At 42.7% G+C, this 22,747-nt stretch overlaps 1 protein-coding gene across 2 annotated transcripts in view; it reads right to left on the bottom strand.

Moving 5' to 3' along the window:
* Positions 1–22,747, bottom strand: part of Rsu1 (Ras suppressor protein 1) — a 182,814-nt gene that overhangs the window by 121,324 nt on the left and 38,743 nt on the right. For both annotated transcript variants that reach the window (XM_040755470.1, XM_005081260.4), the window contains exons 4-7: positions 15,016–15,136; positions 9,527–9,645; positions 7,606–7,688; positions 7,218–7,332 (exon numbers count right to left, since the gene is read on the bottom strand). In XM_040755470.1, the coding sequence (XP_040611404.1) occupies positions 7,218–7,332; positions 7,606–7,688; positions 9,527–9,645; positions 15,016–15,136 (438 nt within the window). The remainder of the gene's footprint in view (positions 1–7,217; positions 7,333–7,605; positions 7,689–9,526; positions 9,646–15,015; positions 15,137–22,747) is intronic.

The following is a 22,747-nucleotide window of genomic DNA, read 5'->3' as shown; positions in this document are numbered from 1 at the left end:
CTATGGGTGGAAGCAAATTGGAAGAGCTACTACAGATACTTAAAAACTCACCCTAAGACTTCTGCTGCTCTAGGACCACTTCTGGTACCAAATCTTTATTAGTTGTGTCCTCTAAAGGAACAGAACTGATAGGATGAATCTATCTATAAAAAGGATCTATTTGCCAAGGTCCAGCTAGTCCAACCATGGCTATCTACCAGTGGAAAGTCCAAGAATCCAGTAGTTGTTTAGTCCACAAAGCCAGATGTCTCAGATGGTCCAAAGAAGTAGGCTTGTGAAGGGATGGATGTGCCAGTGAGAATAAGAGAAAGCAGGAAAAGAGAGAACTTGTCCTTTCAAGTCCTCTATTTAGGCTACCAGAAAGTGTGGCCAAGATGAAAGGTGGATTGTTGCACTTCAGAAGACCTAGATTATAAGTTTGTCTTCCCACCTCAAATGATTTAATTAAGAAAAAAATCCCTTATGGATATACCTAACCTTTTGGGGTTTAGTTAATTCTAGATTTAGTTAAGCTGACAACCAAGATAGTCAACACACAGGGTATCCTCTGTGTAAACTATGGCCACAGAGGTCAGGTTTCTTGCATGAAAAATCTGTTCTCTGTATGTGCATGCATGTGTGTTGTGCATAGGCATGATCCTGTGCACATACAGTTGTGAAGGTGCTCTTACATGACATCTATATATCTGGTGCTTGCTTTGATGAGACAGGGTCTCTCACCGAATCTAGAGCTCACTAGCTGGCTAGAAAATACCAGTGACCCACCCACCTGGGTCTGTCCTCACCTGGTGGCAAGGTTATAGGTGCATGCCACTATGCTCTGTTTTCATGCTGATGCTGATCTTAACTCAGGTCCTCAGACTTATGCAACAAGTACTTTACCAAGTGGGATTACTCTCTAGCCTCAATGGCTAATTGTTCATGTGGATTAACTTGGAAATCCATAAAACCAAACTATGATGTGTGTACTACGTTACCTCAGATATAGAAGACAAAAACTGTGTGTCTTAAGTCCCAGAGCAAAGAATTGGGGTGGTGAGCCTTATCTCAAGATGAAGACCCAAATAATCATATTTTCTGAACAGCCATTGGCAAGTGACAATAAGAGAAGACATTTGTATTCAGTGAATTTACTGACTAAACAATCAGTGTTCTCCCTGCCTACCTCAAGAAAAATTTATTCCTTTGCCTGTAAATGTCCACAAGAAAGAAAAAGTTTTAATACAGAAAAATTAGATTAGATGAAGCAGTGTTTGTAATCCTGTCCATTCTGGACACTACAAATGAGAGGGAAGACTCAAACAGTGACACTTATTCTCTGGAAGGGATCCATATTCATCTTCACCTTTTTCAAGTAAGTTAGAAAGTATACATACAATGCTCCCAGGTATTGTAATAAAACATACTAACACTCCCCATCACATACTGTGGGACACTGAACCTGCTCACCCCAGGCATCCCTGACACTGCCACATACACACCCCACAGGCTGCACAGACATACAATGTACCTTCCGTGATATACCCACATCAGCAATGTGATTTTTTCTCTCCAATGGCAATGCCTATGTGATAAATGCAGAAGGAAGGTTCCATGATGGTCTAGAAGCCAGATATGGCTCTCACCAAGGAACCCCGAGAAAGGAGACAAGTGCCAAGACACCGTCCCCATCCTTAGCCAGATCCTGCCACAGCTCCATCATCCTTTGCGTCCCCACTTGTGTCGGTCTCCTAGCACAGCTGTAACAAACAGCCACAAGCAGCAATCAGCCTGGGGTAGCAGGTATCAGCTCCCTTGCAGTTCAGAGCTCACAAGTCCAAAGCTCCAAGTAACAAAGCGGAAGTCAAGGTGTGAACAGGGTTGCATTCTTTCCGGACGCTTTAGTGGCAATCTGTGCCCTACTGCCTGCACTCCTCAGCTCACAACCCCATCCACCAAGACCCCAACCTCTTGGGGTCACCTTCCTTCCCCTGCCACCTCTGAACTCATCCATGTAATCTAGGATGGCTCTCCATTTAGAGATCCCAGCTCACACTGGCAATCCCAACCTATCCAGCCACCCCCCTACATGTTCTGACCACTCAAGGTAAGAAATTTACACATTCTGATGGTTTGGCTAGAGTAGTGGTTCTCAACCTTCCTAATGCTGTCACCCTTTAATACGGTTCCTCACGTTGTGGTGACCCCAATCATAAAATTATCTCATTGCTATCATAACTATAATTTTGTTACTGTTATGAATCATAATGTAAATTATCTGATGTGCAGGATATCTGATACATAACCCCCAAAGGGGTCACGGCCCACAGGTGGAGAACTGGTAGGCTACAGGTGTCTATGGAAACCACCTCACTTGGAGGAGAAGCCAGAATTCTGACAATGGCTTTCCCATTTGTATTTGAACATGCAGCCTCCAATTGGTGACACTATTGGGGAGGTTATGAAACCTTTAGGAGGTAGAGTCTGCCTGGAGAGAGTACTATACTATGGGAAGGAAGGTTTGGAGGTTTATAGTTCTGCCCTACTTCCTGTTCTCTCCCTGCTTCCTGTGTGAAATTTGAAAAATGTGACCAGCTGTCTTCCTGACCCTGCCCCTGTGCCATGCCTTCCCTGTCATAACGGACTATCCTTCTGGAAGTGTAAGTTAAAAGTGTGAAGCCCTTTCTCCTTTAAGTCACTTTTGGTCACGGTATTTATCACAGCAACTAAAAAGCACTAACGCAGCCTAGAAGGTTCTCTCCTGAATACCTCTGCCCCCACTCCCCACCTCTGCTACATTCTGTAACTTTTTCTGTTATTTCCCCCACAGAAGACATATCAGGACCCCACCACCGCTGATCCCTCTGGGAGCCTCCTTCCCTCCTTTAGGTCTCAATTAAACACACTATAGGTGATGCATTCTCAGATGCTTTTCCCAAAGCACAGCATTTTGCTCAGGCTTGATTTCCAACACCACGTGATACAGCATCTCTACGTACTTACCTAGCTTTCTCTGTCTTTGTCAATTGTCTGTATGCCTCTTTCCTTCCCTCTTACGATCCCTAGCAAATATGCAAAACATGGGCTTGTTTGGCAAGCAAATTCTACTTCTTGGGAAGGTAAGTCCCTTGGAATTAAAAATCAAATGGTCTAAAGAAGGAAATTAATAAGTGTTTGAATGCATAAATGAGGAGACTCAATTCCCAATTCATATATAATGATCTAGAGATATTATTTTTGAATCATGCTGAGAAATTACTTAACAGAAAGAGCTGAAGGGAGAAAGGCTTATTTTGGCTCCTGGTTTCAAAGGTATTTCAGTTCTCTATGATGACAATGGCAGTCAGATGGCAATAGACTAAGAAGCAGAGAGAGCTGGATAGAAAGAGTGGTTAAAATCTTCAAAGACACCCCTCCCCTTGGTGGCCTAATTCTGTCAGCCAGGTCCTATCCCTGAAAGGCTTCACTGCTTGGAATGGTACCACAAACTGAGTATTAAGTGTTCAAACCATGAGTCTACAAGGTATATAGACTGGCATGGAAGCAAGTGTTTTAAACGGTTTAGAAACCAAAACTAAGTAACATATGCAAGGAAAAGAAAAGTCACAGAATTCCAAGCAAGCCCCTGACTTTCATTTTGCTATATTCCTCTATGTCCTTGGATTGAACAAGTCAGAACTCATCTGTATTCCTTTGTCTGGCTGCAGTTCTCTCACTGATGAGGTTTCAAATAACAAACTCTGGGTTTATTTGAAAAGATTTTCACAAAAAGTCTCAGGAATACTTACCTTGCTTATGTAAAAAATAGACCAAAAGAAAATCAATGCACACATTTTAAATCATACTCAGGGCAAACCTGCATCCAGTGGATACCACAGAGACAGAATGGATGGGCTGAATGAGAGAAAGGGCTTTGGATGGTCACATGGCATCTGTGCACAAATGGAAGCCATCGCTACTGCAGTGCTGGCTTACCAGGAGGCAAGAATCACACAGACAATGCAAATGGCTTGGTATGAAACAACAAGAGAGCAATTCATTTTCCAAAGCCCATCTCAGGCACACTTTGTATAACACTCCAGCCTCACCCACGGACCAGCAAAGCCTGCCATGCAATTAGCCTTTCCGTCTCAAACTTCCTCCTGCACCATCTTGAAGGGTTGCTGTCTTTTGGTTCAAACGCGGAAGTGCATGTCCAGGAATCTTCTTCCTGCCATACAGGTGAGTAGCCGCCCATCACGGTGGTCAGCATGGGGGCTAGAGAACAGACTGACAGGTTCAAGTACAGCCACTGTGACTCACGCTAGCTGTGCCCTAACGGGCATGTCACAAACCCTCCCTGAGCCTCAGTTTCTCCATCTCTAGAAGGTCTGTTCACCACTTTCATAAGTGAAGGAGAGATGGCATGAGAAAGTACTTACTTACCGTGGTGCTCTGGCATGCAAGGCCTTACTAGCTATTATTCTATTGCCAGTAGTATGTTGTCCTTGGCTTTTAAAACAACCACTGCTCAAAAATAGGTACCTCAGAGTCTCCATCGCTGTTTTAGATTAGTAACTAAGGTTTGGGAAAAGTTTGTTACCTATTTCAAACTAAAGTATTCACTTCAGAGTAGGAAAAACGTCCACCAGACAGACATGGACACTGTTTTCTAGGTATGGATAGAGGAAGTGAAGTCATGCAAGGAGTTTTACAATTCTTTTCCTAAGCAAAAAATATGCACATGTTGCTATTGGATAGTTTAAAGGAACTGTCAGAAAAATGTGGTGGCAATAGAATATATGTAAACTATAAAAGGAATAAGACTTAAAAATACATAGATAGGTCCATTCTGGTTTCAATGAGGTACTTTTCTAATAAAATTATCCAATAAATGAATTCCTTAGCCTACTTTACATTACCATATTGCTTGAAGAATTGGAAAAGCAAGTAAAATGACAACCGCATGCATATTTGCTTTTTCCAGTCTTACTAATCACACCAACCGAAGACACACGTCAATAGCACTGAGTGAGCTTCAGCCTGTTACACAAGGATCCGTCTCACACATGGAGTTTTGATTCAATAGTGTAGGAGGAGGTGAGTTATTTATGGTCTGTAAAATGTCCCCAAGTATTGCTAATGCTAAAATCCATGGTTAACAATTATTGTCCCAAGTTTTTCCTTAAGAGAGTTGTTTCATCTTAGAAAATTTTCACTAAATGCCATCCTCTTTGAACTTTTCTTTTCCCAGACAGGATCTATGAACCCCAGGCTGGCCTTGAACCTGGGAGTCTCCTACTCAGCATCTCAGCTGCCATGTTTACAAGCTTATATGACCAAGAAAAGAAAGAGGAAAGAAAGATAGATTCGTTTTGACTCCAATACTTTGTTCCTTCCAAAGAAAACCTGGCTCCCAAAAATGCATAAACAAAATCAGATTCCTAACTCCAACACAGGGGCGGAAGGAGATGGGGAAGTGGGGGTGAAGTGGGATTCATCCCATGAGATCAAGTGACACCTGTCTTTAAAGCTTTTTTTTTTTCAATGTATATTCCTGTGTCTGTGTGAGAGTACACCGCATGAATGTCGGTTCCTGCATGAAAGTTGGCCTCTCTGGAGCTGAAGTCACAGGTAGTTGTGAACCATCTGACATAGGTGCTGGGAACCAAACTGAAGTCCTCTGGAAGAGCAGCAATGCTCTTAACTGCTGGGCCATCTCTCCAGGCTTCTGCTTTTCTTTCATACAGTACTTTGCTTCAGAACTGTGGTCTCCCGTGTGACAACCCACAGAACTGTGAGACATCTGACTTGTGGCTGGTGGCCTCTGTGCTGGGAGCACAACTCTAGACAGAACTCAATTGTGCCTGCAACCTTCCTAATACCTTAGTATCTAAGATCAACACTTCGCTAGCTCATTCAGTAGGTTTTGTTTAAAACGATACCTTCTGCCTGGCAATGGCATGAGTGAGCATGGAGGGGACAGAGGGAAACAGATGTGACATGCTCTTACTTTCATGGAATCTTATATTCACATTTGTAATAGATGACCTTTGAAAACCATCAGTCCTGTTGTAGAATGGTTCTCTCCAACAAATGCGAGTCAAATAAGATTTTTTGTTTGTTTGATTGTTGAATGTGCTATTTTGGTGTAGAGCAACAAATAATGGAGAAACAGTATTAATTTAAGAAAGTCATATGGGCCGGGCGTTGGTGGCGCACGCCTTTAATCCCAGCACTCGGGAGGCAGAGGCAGGCGGATCTCTGTGAGTTCAAGGCCAGGCTGGACCGACAGCCTCCAAAACAGAGAAACCCTGTCTCGTAAAACCAAAAAAAAAAAGAAAAAAAAAAGAAAAAAAAGAAAGTCATATGGGTCAAAGGATAGAAGAGATAAGAGGCACTGAGAAGCCAGAAACCTTAAAGGTTTTATTGTTTCTGTTTTAGCCTGGTCTGCAGAGCGAGTTCCAGGACAGCCTCTAAAACAATACAGAGAAACTCTGCCTCGAAAAAAAAAAGAAAGGCCTCATGTGTGACCCAGGGTGGCTCATAATTGTCCTGCCTCCATTTCCCAAGTGCTGGGATTCTAAGTCTGTGCCATTCATGACCTTTTTGCAGAAGGGCAGTGTCACCTCAGCAGTCAAACTGTGGGTTCATGGTTACGAGAGGGGGAGGAGAGAGGAGAGACACCTACTCAGGACCACAGAGAAAACGGAAAGTTAGCCACCAGGAACAAGTCCAAAAGAGTTACCAATAAGTATACATTTAATAATTTTCACTGGAGATGGTATCAGGCAGAACCAAATCCACCACTGGAAAAGGCATTTTCAGGTAACTATAATAAAGACATTTTATCTAGTGGGTGAAAAATTTTTGGGTGTGGGAAAAAAAAAGAGAGATTATGAGCACTGCTTTGACAAACGCTATTACTAACTCAGTGAGAACCAGGAAAGCTTACTGAGAAAGTACACAAGGAACTCTAAAGGAAGTTCTTACTTCTAACCCCATGCTCCTCCAACTACACCACCCTGTCCTAGGCCACCCCCCATCCTGCCATCAGCAATTTCTGAAATGCTGCCCCCTACAGCTGTAGCACAGAAAGTCAATTCATAATACCTAGGCTCCTGCCAATGACAAAGGGCCCTAATTTGATCAGAATGGGGTGCCCGGGGCAGCGGAGAGGAGAGAGGCTGACCACAGTTGCAACACTGGGGTAATTATGAATTAAACCCAGCCCTAAGACTGCTGACAAGCAACCTTACCTAGCTCTGGAGGCAGAACGGTCAGGCGGTTTCCCTGAATGTGGAGCTCCTTCAGCTGGGTGAGCTCGCCGATTTCCTTCGGCAGTGAGATCAGGTCATTATCCCTGAGGCTGAGCTAAATACACAACAACAGGGAGCTGTCAAGACAATTTTTCATAAAGAGGTGCTCAACAGAAACTCACACCCTCACCCAATGCCCTCTCTTCCTTGCAGGCTCAATCCTTTCAATTCATTTAAAAGTGTCTGAGGCTAAACAAGAAACAGAAGCAGGAGCAGTGGTTCGTTCCTGCAAAACAAACCTCACTCCTGCTCAAATTGACTTGATTCGACTCCTACAGGGGCTGCAGAAGTGAATTGATTTTTCTAAGAATTTAGATAAATTACTTACTATCTGCAACTTTGTGAGCTTCCCAATATCTGGAGGCAGGATTTCAAAATCGTTGTCACTTAGATAGAGTGCACGCAGGGTGGCTGCAAATTAAACAGCAATATATAAACAGGGTGGCATGGAATCCAGGTCTGATCAATGCAAGGGAGTCAGCTTTGATTAATAACCCTAGCTTGGTGAAAAGCCTGTGACATACCCAGGGCTCACTATAATAACAAGCAGGTCAACCCTAGATTTACTGGTTGATGGTAGTGCTGGTATGTCCAGGAAAACATCTGTATCCAAGAGGAGTAACACAATTAACAACTCTGAGCATTCCACAGAGTTTGGCACAGTTCCGATGCTTTCAGAGAACATGGCTATTTTTTTTCTATTACTTCAGTTTCACATTTATTATACCATTTGCATTTCAAGAGAAAGCAGGACCACATGGCCACCCACATCCGAATCCAGAGCAAAGGGCTCTTCCATCCAAAGGGATCCACGTCAGCCGAGAACTTTCTTATACAAATACAGCAATGTTGAGAATACATGAAGGGCTTTCCACTGAGGGACACCATCGTGACTTATCATTTCCATAATTAGTCTGATTACTGTCACTTTTCTTTTATCACTTTAATGATGAGACTATATGAAGACAAAGGTGCTAAAATGAGGACGTGGATTAAAGAGATTAATGCCTAAAGCAAGCAGAATACCGAAAGTCATTTCATGCACAGATTATAAAATGATGGCACGATCCCAGTCACTGAATGCTAAAATCCTTAAATAGCTATCAACAACAACAACGAAGGAAGTTTAATTAGATGTACTTTAAAAATTGGCTTAACAGATACCTAATTACATTCTAACATGGAAAAAAAATGACAGAATTGCATGTTAACACAGATAACAAAAACAATCTCCTCTGTGGCTTAAGAAAACAATTTAGAATTGGTTGCTTGTGCTTCAGAATGTCTGGCAGAGGGCATGAAAAGGAAGTAAAAAGTTACATTTTATAGGCTGGTTCAGAAGTGGCAGATTTTCTAGTGTGGGCACTGTGACAAGAGGTTAAGGTAAGGGGAACTGCCACAGTGTGCCGCCAGACTGGTCTTTATAGCAAGACCCGGACCAGGCAAGGCTATATAGTGAGACACTTTCTCAAGAGTAAATGAGTAATGTAAATAAGTGCCCAGAACACTGTAAGTGGAGTTCCGCAGAAACTTGTATCTACAGAGCATCACCAACAGAGTTCCACAGGACACGGAAGTCACCCTTCACAGGAGCAGACTACTAACTTAACATATAGCTCTTCCCTGAGTGTTTCCTAAGCCACTGGGCTACCAGCTATCCTAATTTTTGTATACATCTATAGCAAAAATAATATGAAAAGATAACATGTGACCGGCTGTGATAAGCAATTCCATAATGGTTATATATGAGACAGAATCAGTCTACGGCAAGGAGAGCTCTTCAAAACCTAAATAAGAATCCAAGCTAGATGGACATTTAAAGAATTCTGTTAGCAGCTTGAGAATGGATTTAAAAAAAAACAATTTTCTGGAGTATCTTTGAGCAGTGCATTGCAGAGAATTAATAGAAACCAGGGAAAACCTTTTCTTTGTTTCCTTTTGTACTCTTTTAAGGAGAAAATAAAAAAATCTTAGCTAAATGGGAGACTTGATCTCATTGAGGAACAAAATCTCTCTTGGAAAGTTAATATGACATTACTAAGTCTGCTTCTGCCCAGTGGTGTCAGCCACCTATACATCAAATATAAATCCTGCAGAACAGTGAAGGAATATTCCAAAGGACTCTGTGATGGAACTATATACATATATCTCATAATTTCTCTTAAGAGTTTTGGCACTAGCAAATAAATGTTCACTCATAGAACCAAAGTACTGTGTTAAAGAGATTTACAGAATCAAAAGTTTCTCACTGAGGTAGAAGAAGTTCCCGGGGAGAGAATGTTCGTTCAGGTTGTTGTAGGTCAAGTCCAGGACCTCCAGAGCTGGGAGAGAGCCGAATCCTCGAGGCAGTGTGTTCAACCTGTTCATGCTGAAGTTTGGGGACAGAAGGAACACGTCACCTCCCGCAAAGCACACCTTCACATGCAACATTGGAAACAGTGCAAACCTAGCTCAACAGGATGAAAGCCCCAAAGCCTGCCATGATTCTGCATTCATGGAATGCTACTTGATTTTTCATTTTATTCATATAATTTAATTGACAAAAAGAAATTGCCACACTAATGGTATATGCAACATGCTGTTGGGAAATATTGACACAATGGAGGAAACACCACATTAAGATATTTAACATATACCTAATCTCATGAGCATTCTGCATGTGCTGAGAGTATATTAGGAATGCAAATACACACAAATCTAGTCTCTGAGCAACTTTCAAATACAGCAAATATTGTTAATTCTAGTTACTATGGTATGTAATAATCTCTTGAACTTATTTCTGAATAACTGAATATCACTTTACACCACTGAGAGGACGTTCATATTTTATCTCACATATGAGATAACACATACTAAGCTCAGTTAATCATTTTATTCAGATAACCCATCTCATGAAATGTACGAAAATTTTTACTTATCACTTCCTGCAACAGGAAAACTTGAATACCACTCTACATATGAATGCACAAAATACCTGTCTGCCTGAAAAGAAACTTCCTTAAGCATATGCAAACAAGAATTCAAAGCATGCATTACAGGTATTCACTTTATATCATTCATTCATTCATTTTAATGGGAGGGGGAAAACAGCTTCCTACTGAACAATTATACTAATGATCAGAATTAGCTCCAGTTAGAATGTTGGTTGCCAGGGCCTGGGACAGAGGAAGGGAAATTTTGTCGTTTCAGATTTGCAAGACAAGAAACTTCTGAAGATTTCATCTGTAGTAGTGTAAAACAGAATGCTACAAAAAGGTTAAGATGGCAAACTTTATGATACATATTCCATATCTATATGTGTGCACTGTGTGCATATATATGTGGTGGCTAATGTTAGTTGTCATCTAGACACACCTGAGAAAGGGGAGTCTTCACTGAAGAATCCCTTCTATCAGACTGACCTATCAGCATGTCTGTGGGGACACTTTCCTCTTTGCTGGTTGGTATAAGAATGCCCAGATATTATGGGTCTTGCCATCCCCATGTGGTTGGGCCTGAACTGTATAAGAAAGTTCTTCCTCTAAAGAACTCAGAGGAGCCGGGCGGTGGTGGTGCACGCCTTTAATCCCAGCACTTGGGAGGCAGAGGCAGGTGGGATCTCTGTGAGTTCGAGGCCGGGCTGGACCGATAACCTCTGAAACAATACAGAGAAATCCTGTCTCGTAAAAACCAAAAAAAAAAAAAAAAAAAAAAAAGAACTCAGAGGAAGCAAGGAAGCAAGCTAGTAAGCAGGCTTTCCCACTAGTTTCTGCTCTAGTTCCTGCCTTGGCTGCCCCTAACAATAGACTAAAACAACTTATAGGCCAAATAAAACCTTTTAGTCACCTAGTTGCTTTTGGCTAGAATCTCATAACAACAACAGAGAAGCAAATTACACACACACACGCACGCACGCACGCACGCACGCACACACACACACACGCACACACACATGTATGTATATGTATATAAAATCTAAAAGAAAACTGTGATACTGTCTTTATCCTTCAAGACCTTTATTTTTCTTATTGCCACTGTCTTTGAGAATACTTAAAAGTCAGCTTAAAAACAATTCAGTGAAAGCTGACAGACACTCGATGTGAGGAGAGACTGTGACACTGAAAATCAATTCAATCATTGACCATTCTAATAAGAGATATAATGTTGTCCAACTCTACCAACTAGGCCTTATGAGAAATGATTGAGCAAAAGGGAACCCAAGAGAAAAGTGGATTTACAAGTCTCAGGTGGAGGGGGTCCCAAGCTGATTTTACTCAAGGCAAAACAATTTTCTGTTCTACTCGCAAAACAGAGGGTGCATAAGCGTTCCTATGATGTCACAGTCTGTGAAGTGCATCTCTGTCAGGCCTTCCATCTGGTTCACTAACTGCCAAATGCTGACAAGATGGATTCTAGCAACAAACGAGGCTGACAGTTCAGAACAGTTGAATGTAGTCCTTTACAGTGACGTGAGTCCAAAACCTATTACCCTGCAAACCTTGAACATTCATGGCTTTTCATTGCTTGTAAAATACACAATACACAATGCACTATACTTTAAAAATTAAGAACAGGTCAAAACTTTCTTTTACAAGCTGGCCTACAGTTCTTGCGTGTCTTGCAATCACCATAACAAACAGCAAATACTAGATAACTCAAAATTTGTTTGGCTGGGTGTCTTCCGGACTGTGAATGCATGCGACCTAACCCCTGTGCTTATGGTCTCCCAAGTGCATACTTTCATTCTACCTGCTTATGGCAAGCAGGCCTCTCCAACCTGCCTTCCCCTGGCCTTAATGTGCATGTATAAGTCTTTATGACATTCAAGAACAAAAACTCCTTTACTGAAACCCATCTTAATTCCTTTCCCAAATAACTGAAAGTTTTGTTTAAATAGCAATTTCTATGGATATATTAAATTTTAACACTGGAAGTTTTACATAATCAATAAACTTAGAGCCAAAAGTGCAAACAATTTCAAAAGGGCAAGGGTGTAACTAAGGTGCATGTTCTTCAAGTTTACCCTTCTGTCCTAAGACAGCACAAACTCAACTGAACCAAGCCTGAGTTCATGTTCTTCCCAAATGGGTCTCCATCTCAAAATCCACGCTAGCTGCCCAACACAGAACTGTCTTGGGAAAGTTTCTTCTATATAGTTTTCGAATTAAATCTCTCCGTCCCCATCCTTTCCTCCACTGTCGCTGATTCAGATCACCTGAGACACAAAGGGTGACTTCCCACTGGCCTCTGGACCTCTATCCCAACTCCCATTAGCCCTCTTCACACTGAGCTTTCATACAAAACTGCTCTCACTTCATACCCACTACTCTGCAGGACAAATTCCTTAATCACCAGGGAGATACGGCCTGCAATCACTGGTGCCTATTTGTTTACTACTGGTGTCCCCACTATAGTATGAGCTCTATGACAGTCGGATTGTTATTACCTAAAATGGTACCTGGTGGCCAGCTGGAATTCAGCAAGGTAAACAGGTAAACAGCAGGCATTCCCAAGTGCCTGGCTAGCCATCACCTGACCGCCATATGCCTCACATTTTACATTCAGTCACACCAGTGAATGTCAATGAACACCCTAGAATTTGTAGTTCTCTGAGTTTTGAAATGTGTCCCTCTCTTAATCTGAGATGCCTGCTTAGTTGTCTAGGTCAGAAACTCATTTGCATGAATTGTGTGGGTTCCAGTGTTCATCTTGTGTGAAGCCTTGTGAGATCCCCATCAATAGGCAAATGCTTTTCATGTCTCTGGTTCCATCAACCCCAGCACAGCTGCGACCCTACTATGTTCACTGACAGAGTGCCCTGCCCCAACCACAAGGTCCAAACCATGGCATTTATTCTTGATTGCCATCAGCAATACTGACCTAGAAAAAGTACTTATAGAGTCAAGAATTAAATGAACAAATTAATGAAACATTAATAATAATTATCATTAATGCTGTGCTCTGACTGACATATTAGGTCATGTTTCTAATTACATGTTATTCAAATATCCATTGTGCATTACTATCCTTATAATATACTAATAGAAGTGTATATAATATAGTAACATATATATACATATATTTTATATGTATAACTTTACAAATGAACAACTTAGCAGTAAAGATACATATCATTACCATTTTGCACACTAATTGACCATACAACTTAATAGGCTGTGTGTGCGTGTGTGTGTATGTGTGTGTGTGTGTGTGTGTGTGTGTGTGTGTGTGGTTTATGTACATACCTGTATGTGTCCCTGTGCAGACCAGACAAAGAAAAGATACATAATGTGTGTCTTCCTTAATCACTCTATACCTCATTTTTTTAGACAAATTCTCTCACCAAACCTAATGCTTGCCATTTTTGGCTAGGCTACCTAACCAGCAAGCTCCCGGGATTTACCTGTATCTATCTCTACACCCCCCAGCGCTGAGACAAGGCCAATCCTGGTTTTTACATGGGTGCTGGGGATTTGGACCCAGTCCATGCTGGTTTCAAACCAAGCACTCTTCCCCACTGAGAAATCTCCCCAGTACCAGAACCTAATAATTTTCAAACTTGAGAACCAAATGCATAACCCTTCCTTTCCTGTTTCATGATGGGAAGCCAGTGTGAGCAAAGCGAGGGAAAACTCATTTGAAGGGAGGCTGCTCATTCTTTCACTCCGCTTCCTCTCACACATTAGCAAGCAGATGCTCACAGATCTTATAAAGCTGGTCTCTTATCCAAACCGAGCTTCAAAACAAGAGTGCCCAACCAAGCCCCTGATAGAAAGAATGGACTAGCAACTGTTGCATAAACTCCCTATCAGACTGACAAGCACCTAGCATACTTCTCTTGCCACATAGCTCACTGATATAACTGTAACATCCAGTGGCTACAATTTAATGAACGGATTGGCTTGCACCCAGATGGAAACACAAATGGACTAACATTCAGCTAACAGCTAGGGCAGTGAAGATGGAATTCAAAAGCCTAAGTTCCAATTGCCATCCATGGGGTCTGATGGACCCAAATCAATGAAGGTCTCCACCCCACTCGGCCACCGAAGTCCGGGGTAATCAGGAGCAAATGGCTTAATCCATTGTGAAGAGGTTGACTGCCTCTCTGTGTAAGGAAAGTGCTGAATCCTGCCCTCTCCGCCTCACAAACATGGACAGGGTCAAGTGCTGGCACAAGAAATCTGAAAGTTGCCAAAGCAATACACACGGATACAAGGCCCTATTACCATTCACTGATGCTTAGTTCTGCAACTTCAGCTGGATCACTCCCCATTCTTCACCTCAGTGTGAAAACGTAGGATTGTTCCCTACACCCACAACACAGAACAATGGCAAGAAATCAGAGCACAACACGACGGTCCACTGCACGGAAGGCATGTGTTTTCCAAACTACTTCTATGTTATACACAGAGAAAACAATCCAATGGTAGTGCGCTTATCTGGATAATTAATGCTATGCAAATCAGTCGTTCCTTAGCCAGCAGAACAGAAATAAAATTTTACTGGGAACAAAATATCTTGAAAAATAACTTCCTTATTGTGCTAACAATTAGCTTCTCCATTAGTTCTCAACTAGATATGCACTAAAAGGAAACATTAAAACAGTAGCCTTTTCTCAAGCCTGAAACATAAAAAGCAACTAGAAATCCACTTCTATGTGCTGATCATATAAATGCTGCCCCTTGCTTGCCCACACCCTGCATTGCCTTTACCTCTCTACCTGGTGGTCATTTCTTCAAGCTGGTTCAATACTCACCCCAGGTTCAGATGTTTGAGTTTCTGCAGGCTGCTGATCTGGGTGGGTAGTTCCTCAATCTGGTTATTGAAGAAGTTAAGCACCTCCAAGTTCTTCAGTTCTGCTACATTTGGGGGCACGGCTATGGGAATAGAGACACAGCATGTGAATTCAAGAGCAAGGGATGCTAGCCACTCATCCTTTCAAATCCAAGTTGAGTTCCAACTCCAGTGCTGCCCACATACAGGTCTGATTTACATTTTGTAGACTTACTTATTTCCGTGGGTAACAATTCATGACCAAGTGGAAGAAGTTGGAGTGTTTCCTTTATGCAATTAGATAAAATTACCCTGCATGGTTTGTTTCAGGTAAACAGAGAGGGTGGAAGCAGAAATGAAGGGAGGATGCCCCACACCACCATCAGCCTCTCCGAAAACAGTACACAGCACACCCTTCCTTGCCACAAGTCTCCAGCAGTAGACGGTCATCCGGAATGAATGAGGGTACATTCTAACTTCTTCAATAATCCCGTACCCCAGAAACTGTCATTGTCAACATTGAACTCAATCACAGTTTAAACTCAATGTTCCTCCTTCCTAATTTTGTCCTTTGGAGTAATGTGCTTTGATACACATAGAAGCGTACACGCACGTGCGTGCATGTGCACACACACTCACACACACACACACACGACATCAGAGTCAGATCAACACATTCTTATGTGGAAATTTAATGAGCCGATGCAGCAGCATGCTGTGAACAGTAGTGTAGTATGCAGGTGAAGATAACCACTTGGGACCCTCAAGGGGTCTCCTTACCTGTGATCTACGCCTGTGAATACAAATTTTAAAAGTCTCAAAAGTATTGCCAACCCTTAGTATCTGCTACTTTGAAGACAAAATGTTGAGCCCAGGATGCACAAAATACCAGCAGCACCTTTTCCTTTCAAATGGAAGTATCATGGCTCTCCAAGGTAAGCAACTAATTCATGTATAGTCTGGGTTTACTTATTATTAAATCATATGTAGGACTCAATCAACCAAAGAGAAAATACTGCATCTATCCTGACTTTATATAGCAGATCTTTTCTTGTTGTTACTTCCTAAACAATGAAGTTTAACAAGCATTTGCTTCTTAGTAGATAAATGTAATCTAGCAATAATTCAAAGAGCATGGAGAATGTGTATAGGTTATGTGCATATACTGTGCCCTTTTACATAAGGGACTTGAGAATCCCTGAATTTTGTAAACCAGAGTTCTTTTATCCAACCCCCAATGACAGTGAGGGACAAATGTTCCACTTCAAATTGGTAGCAAAAGAGAGAGAGGAGGGGGGACCTTTTCAATATATTGCCACTTATCTATCCTACTTACTATTTAATTTTCTATAAGCAAACACATGGAGCTTGTCCATGGTTCATGGAAACTATGCTTTCCAAGCTTTCCGGATCACTAAAAATTTCAACGTGGCCTTGGATCTGGCACAAGCGAGTGGGCCATGCCTCATATCAGAACATTCACCCCCCACTCCAGCAGCTCTCTTGTCTCCTTCTGTCCCCAAAGGCTGGGAAAGTCACTTTGCTGGCCAGCCCCACTGACTCTGGATTAAGTCTAAACTCACAACTGGAAATGCTTGTACTCAGGACCCTTGCACGGCTGTATGAAAATCCCAAACATCTGAGATATGGATCCGGATAGCCATTCCAAGAACAGCACTTGGTAACTCCCAGGCAACACAAAGTAAAGAGAGGTATACTGTTCATGTTCACTCTGAGTCACTATTTTCCACACTGAGAAATACCCCAGGTATCAGTGGCCTAATTTCTATGATTTTGGTTGTAAGCCTAGCCTTTACCGGATGAGCCATCTCTCCAGCCCTGTGGCCTAATTTCTTTAAGAGGGACTACTTGGGACAATGAAAAGGAAATGCTTTCAGTGGAAGGAGGGACGTGAAAGACGAAGCTTGGTGTGTATAGAGCCACAGGCAGGCGCCAGTGGTCCCTTGATTGCGCCTGGCATTACCTCCCAAAGTGGATGGAGACAAAGTCACCAGTATCTTATGGAATAGTCTAGGCAGCTGGGAAGCATTCCAGAGTGACTTGTGGATACTAACACAAATAACTAAGAGCCTAGCTTGTGCAAAGTGACTGCAAAAGCATATTTTAGATGTATACATTTTCATGTAAATAAGTGGTGTTCATTTTATATAAGCAATTACGAGAACATCATCAAACTTTACCCTGAGGGTCACATGTTTCCCCCCACAGCCCAAAGTGAGGGGCAGATACCTGAGACCTAGCCCTTTTCCCTTGTCCACCCTGGAGCTACCAGGAAGCCTCCTCTCACTACAGTGATCTGATTAGCTTGAAGAGCAATAAAGAAAGTTACTGAAACCAAGAGAAAATGATGATCTCAATTTAGCCACAAACCAAGAATAATGTGGCCAGAATTACTGCCGCCTCCCCAAACTCACTCTGCCAATGCAATTAAATGCTGGTCTAAAGGTATCGCCTCTTTGACAGGATGAGAGATTATTTCACTCTCCTTGCTAAAGTGGTCCAATTTAAAACCACCAATTATGTTAAATGTGATTTAGGACTTTGTTTAGTGGACACAAACAATAACCCACATTCAATTCACCAAACTTCTCTCAGCCTTTTGGTGTGCATTTGAATGTGTTGTGGTGAGACTCCATTCACACTGGAAGCCAAGAAGCAAATGCACAGCTATTATTTCCCGGTAAACTACAGTATGTTTTATCAGCCATGGCAAAAATAGAAAGAAGAACATTCAGACTTAGCTGGACAACCAAAATTCAGAGACTGCTAACCAAGTGCAGGGGGCTGTACTCTTGACGTCTAGCATAGTGAAGCTGTGGATAAAGAAAGGGCTTTGCTCTGCTATTTAAAGAAAGTTACAAAAGAAGGCTTGTCATAGTCTAATGTGGAAACGGAGCCAGTATTTGGAAAGCCAGCTAATCCCAACAAAACCATGACAAATGTAAACGGTTAGCAATACAAAGCTGTGGTGAATAAATCATGTGCACACATAGCACAGACCATCCCAATCATTATGAAAAGGTGGTTGCAAAATTTCACCAGTCAAAAGCCTCTCCTCGAACCAAGCCCTCTGAATGTGGGTGCCAGCTAGGAGGCCAGGGCAGTCTATGGGACCTCTAACAGCGGAGCCAGTGATTATCCATAGTGCACAATGGACTTTGGGAGCCCATTCCCTATGGAGCAGTACTATTGCAGCCCAGATACACGAAAGAGGGCCTAGGCCCTCCCCTAAATGGTATGATGGGCTTTGACGGCTTCACTATCCTTGGGGAGCCAGTGGAGTGTGGGTTGGGGGGGGCAGTGGAGGGCAGGGAGGATGGGAGGGCAATGGAATGGGGGGAGTGATATGTAAAATAAGATTGTTTCTAAAATTAAAAATATAAATAAATTAAAAAAATAAAAAAATTAGGCACAGAACGGGGGGGGGGGGGGGAGGGAAACTCTCCTTGATTCCAAGGCATCCATTGTGACACATTAGCAAAAAGAGCCCTTGAAAACATAATGGGGAGGTGGCTTAGAAGTTAAAGGCACTCGCCAAGGCTGATAATGTGTATTAAATCCTTGGGGAGTCACATGATGTCATGTAAGACACATGAGAACCGATGGCAGCCCTGAGCTCCAGGGCCTCCACATGATGTAAGGAGTGACTGTAGAGGTTCTCCTCTGACCTGTAACATAGCATATGAGTATGAGCACACAGACACACAGACACACACACCCCAACAAAAATATACAATTTATACAAATTTAAAAGAGAATATAATTAAACAGTGTAGATCAATGTGTCCTTTATAACCACTCAGAAATCCTGCTCCATCTGCCTGTGCAGCACACGATCTGTGAGCATTGGGTCAATAGACAATGCAGAATTGTGCACACAGAAGCAGCAGAGGAACACTACGGAATCTGGTCAAAGACATCACAGGCTGACTCAGACACCTCCCAATTCTTCCCTGTCCTCACTGGTACTTCATAGATAACCTCTCTGGGACTCCTTTCCCTCAAGAGTAGAATGAGAAAGCTGGATTGTAGTTATTTTAAATCCTCTTCTACCTGCTGTTAACATTCTATGAGTCTGAGAAGAAGTATTGTGAAAATCAATGATAACAGACTTAAATAATGCAACACTGGGGTCCCCAATTAGGATGCTCAGTCATGTAGAACTTTGCTTGTCACAAGGAACTTAGTAGCATTTTCTGTCTTGTCAGTGACAGTTCCTCTAATTTTGAGAATTCATTTGCTAAATTTGGGAGGAAGGCCATAACTGTTCTCTGCTGTTCCTAGGCTCCCCAAGGTCACACTCTGTAGGAAAACTACACCACCTCTAGGGATCCTTTCAGCCCAGATATTAAGCCCAGGGCCTGTTTGAGGAGTACTTTCTGGGATTGCTAACAATCTCAGAAAAACCAACACAGCACATCCCTGTTTCTTCCTTTTGAGTTTTACTTAATGAAAACAAAACCAAACCAAACAAAAAACCTGAACATTGTCTTAGAGGCCCGTCTATCTCATATTCTGGCTATCTTAGAGATCTATCTAGCTCATATTCTGGCTCAGACTCAGCAATTCAGACAATATTCTCCAAAGTATCTGGAACGTTCCACAAGAAGCCCTGAGGGACTTAAAGGTCCCATTAGCTTATCTTTGAGGGTACTCCATCAGAGCCAGCATAGTGTTACACAACTGTAATAATACCACTACTTAACGGACTAAGACAGGAGGATGGCAAGTTCAAGAACTACAAAGCTCAAGGCCACCATAGAAGACTTCCTTGGACAAGAAGCCCCATACTATATACTTCCCTCTCTCTACACCCCATGGGCTAGAGCTCCAGCTGCAAGCAATCAGTAACTAATTCTACTCCTGAGGAGGAGTATGACTAAGAGGACATTTTATCACTATGCTATACATAGTTTTAAATTTTTTGCGTGTGGATAGTTTGTCTGCATGTATGTGCAGGCATCACGTGATGCCTGTGGAGGCCAGAAGAGGGCATCAGGTCCCCTTGAACTGGAGTCACAGACAGTTGTGAGCTGCCACGTGGGTGCTGAGAATCAGACCCAGGTCCTCTGCAAGAGCAGTCAGTGTTCGTAACTACTGAGCCATCTCTCTACCCACACCATTTTATATTTACAATCAGCAGAAGCTACATAGCCAATCAGTGACTCTTCGGAAGGGTTTTATTCAACTAGCTGGCAAGCAGCAAAAGGAGAAGTAAGACAAACTACATCACAGCAACAGGGGCTCCACTCTTAGAGAATTCAGTTCTATGATGGAAAATTAGTAATTCTGTGACTGATCATGTATCTTAAAACATTTTAGGAGTTTATCCATACAGTAACAAGATTTCTCTGGAGCCAAGCTGGCCAGTGGGTAACCACTATTTTATATGGATGTTTAAAGCTAGATTAGTCAAACTGAAAAATAATAATAAAAGACCTCGCAGGCTCATGTTTGAGCCTTGTTTCCTGGCTGGTGCCACTGTTTGGGGAGGCTGTGGAGTGTTGAAGAGGTGGGGCCTGGTAGGTCACTGAGGGTAGGCTTTGAAGACGACAGCGCAGTCCCTGGTTCAAATCCCACTCTCTCTACTTCCTGGTCCACAGCCAAGTAAAGCTATGCCACATGCTCCTGTCGCCATGAACTGAGTCACTCCACCATGCCTTCCCCACTAGGACAAACTGAAAACCACTGAAACCACCTAGGAAAAGAAACATTTCTTCTTTAAGTTGTCTCCACTGTACTTTTCATTATTTGCGATACTGGGAAGAGCTAGGGAATCCCATGAGGTTTGTGGTTCCTATTGTTTCTTATTTCCACCTCTACAGAGTGTTCTATTGGGCGGTACTGCTCTAGGGCTGCGCATCTTAAGACATAGGGTATAAATCTTGAGCATCAAAAGATTCATAGATGGAGTGGCCTAGATTTTTATCTCAGTGGCAGGGGGATGGCCTGGGAATCTACATTTCCCATCAGTTCCAGGAGATGTCAATGCTGTTGTTGGTAGAAAACTTTTTCTAGTTTGGAAAATTTTCAATCTATTGGTTCTATTAACATCACTTCTTCAATGCCTATAACCTTATTTCACACAATTACAGTGATAGTAGTATAAGAAATCTTACCCAAATTAAGAGTGAGCCTGAGGATTGATGAAAAGTGAAAAAAGGAAGAAAAAAAATAAAAATATTTTGAGACCAACGCACCCAACCTGGATGCTACCGGAACAACATTTCTAGTCAACTCCTGCTTCTCCAACAGAGATTTTCCTGGTGAAAACAGTGGTGGGTAGGATAAACATCACACAAACGTAGAAATCCTCTAGTCACTGAATTAAGTCACCCAGGAGCAAATTCACCATGAGCAAGTCGGTCCTGTAGAGACAGTTCAGGTATTGTAGTCCAACACCCCCATGATCTGACCACAGCATGTTGGATAGATGAAGACATATCATGCAGACATACTGGCTTGTGTGGGACAGTAGTTCTAGGGGCTTTTTGAGCAAAGCATTTTGCATCCCCCCCCCCCCAAGACTAACAAAGAAAACTGTGAAGAGTGGCAGGCTCTGGGAACAGCAGGCATAATGCAAAACATAAGGATGGGAGCTCTGCCTGGGTGCAGCCCACGGTGGGGTCAGGAGGCCATGCATTGGTCTTTGGAGCCATATGGTTAGTACTGGCAGTGGTTCTCCTATAGCTCCGGAAGGGCAGTTAATAGACCGTGCACCATGTTAACACCCACGCTGCCAGGAAGCCAGGAGCAGCACAGAACATGTGGGTTTCCATCAGAGAAGCAAGGCATAAAATCCGGAGATGACCTTCTCCCACCCCCCACCACCAAACTTCGAGGTGGTGAGAGCTATGCAGTGACGACTTTTGCAGAAGCACCACAAGCTGTCTTAAGCTCCAGTGATTGCTGGGCTGGGATACAGAGCCCAGGGGACCCAGCCCTCATACAGTTTTTGAAGAAGCAGATTCATGGCTCAACTTTAACCTCCTTTATGGGAAGCCACTGATGGAATGCAAATTCCCACAGGACATGCAGAGGGAGAGCTGCACGCACCTCACGGGCCATGTGCCGGCAACACAGCACGGGGCTGAGAGCAGCAGGCATGGCGTGCACATGCCTGCTGAGGTGTAAGGCGGAACTGTGTCCATTGCTGGGGACACAAGGTAGCACCTAACCCAGACCCAACAGCCCCACCAATATCACACTGGAGGAGATCAAAGCAAATTACAGCAAACAGCACTGTTTTTGAAAACAATAAAAATGTGTGGTGGGGGCAGCACTTTGGGGGTGAAGCACTTGCACGGAACCCTAAAGGGCTGAGAGTGATCCTCACAGAGCCCACATAAAGGTAGAAGGAGAGAACTGTCTCCACAAGGTTGTACTCTGATCTCCACATGCACACCATGGCAAGTGTACCCCAGCGCACACACACACACACACACACAGACATACATACACACACATACACACATACACAGACATACACACACACATACACACATACACAGACATACACACACACGTACACACACATACACACACATACACACACACACACAAACATACACACACATACACAGACATACACACACACACATACACACCAACAAAAATTTTAAAATAAGTATTCTGGCTACTGCCAAATTGAATGAAAATATGTTGTCTTATGTTTTTGTTTGTTTTGGGAGTGG

Source organism: Mesocricetus auratus, unplaced genomic scaffold (assembly GCF_017639785.1).
Source record: "Mesocricetus auratus isolate SY011 unplaced genomic scaffold, BCM_Maur_2.0 Super-Scaffold_100013, whole genome shotgun sequence".
Lineage (NCBI taxonomy): Eukaryota > Metazoa > Chordata > Mammalia > Rodentia > Cricetidae > Mesocricetus > Mesocricetus auratus.
Note: the sequence above shows the minus strand (reverse complement) of the source record. Positions and strands in the feature narration are given on the sequence as shown.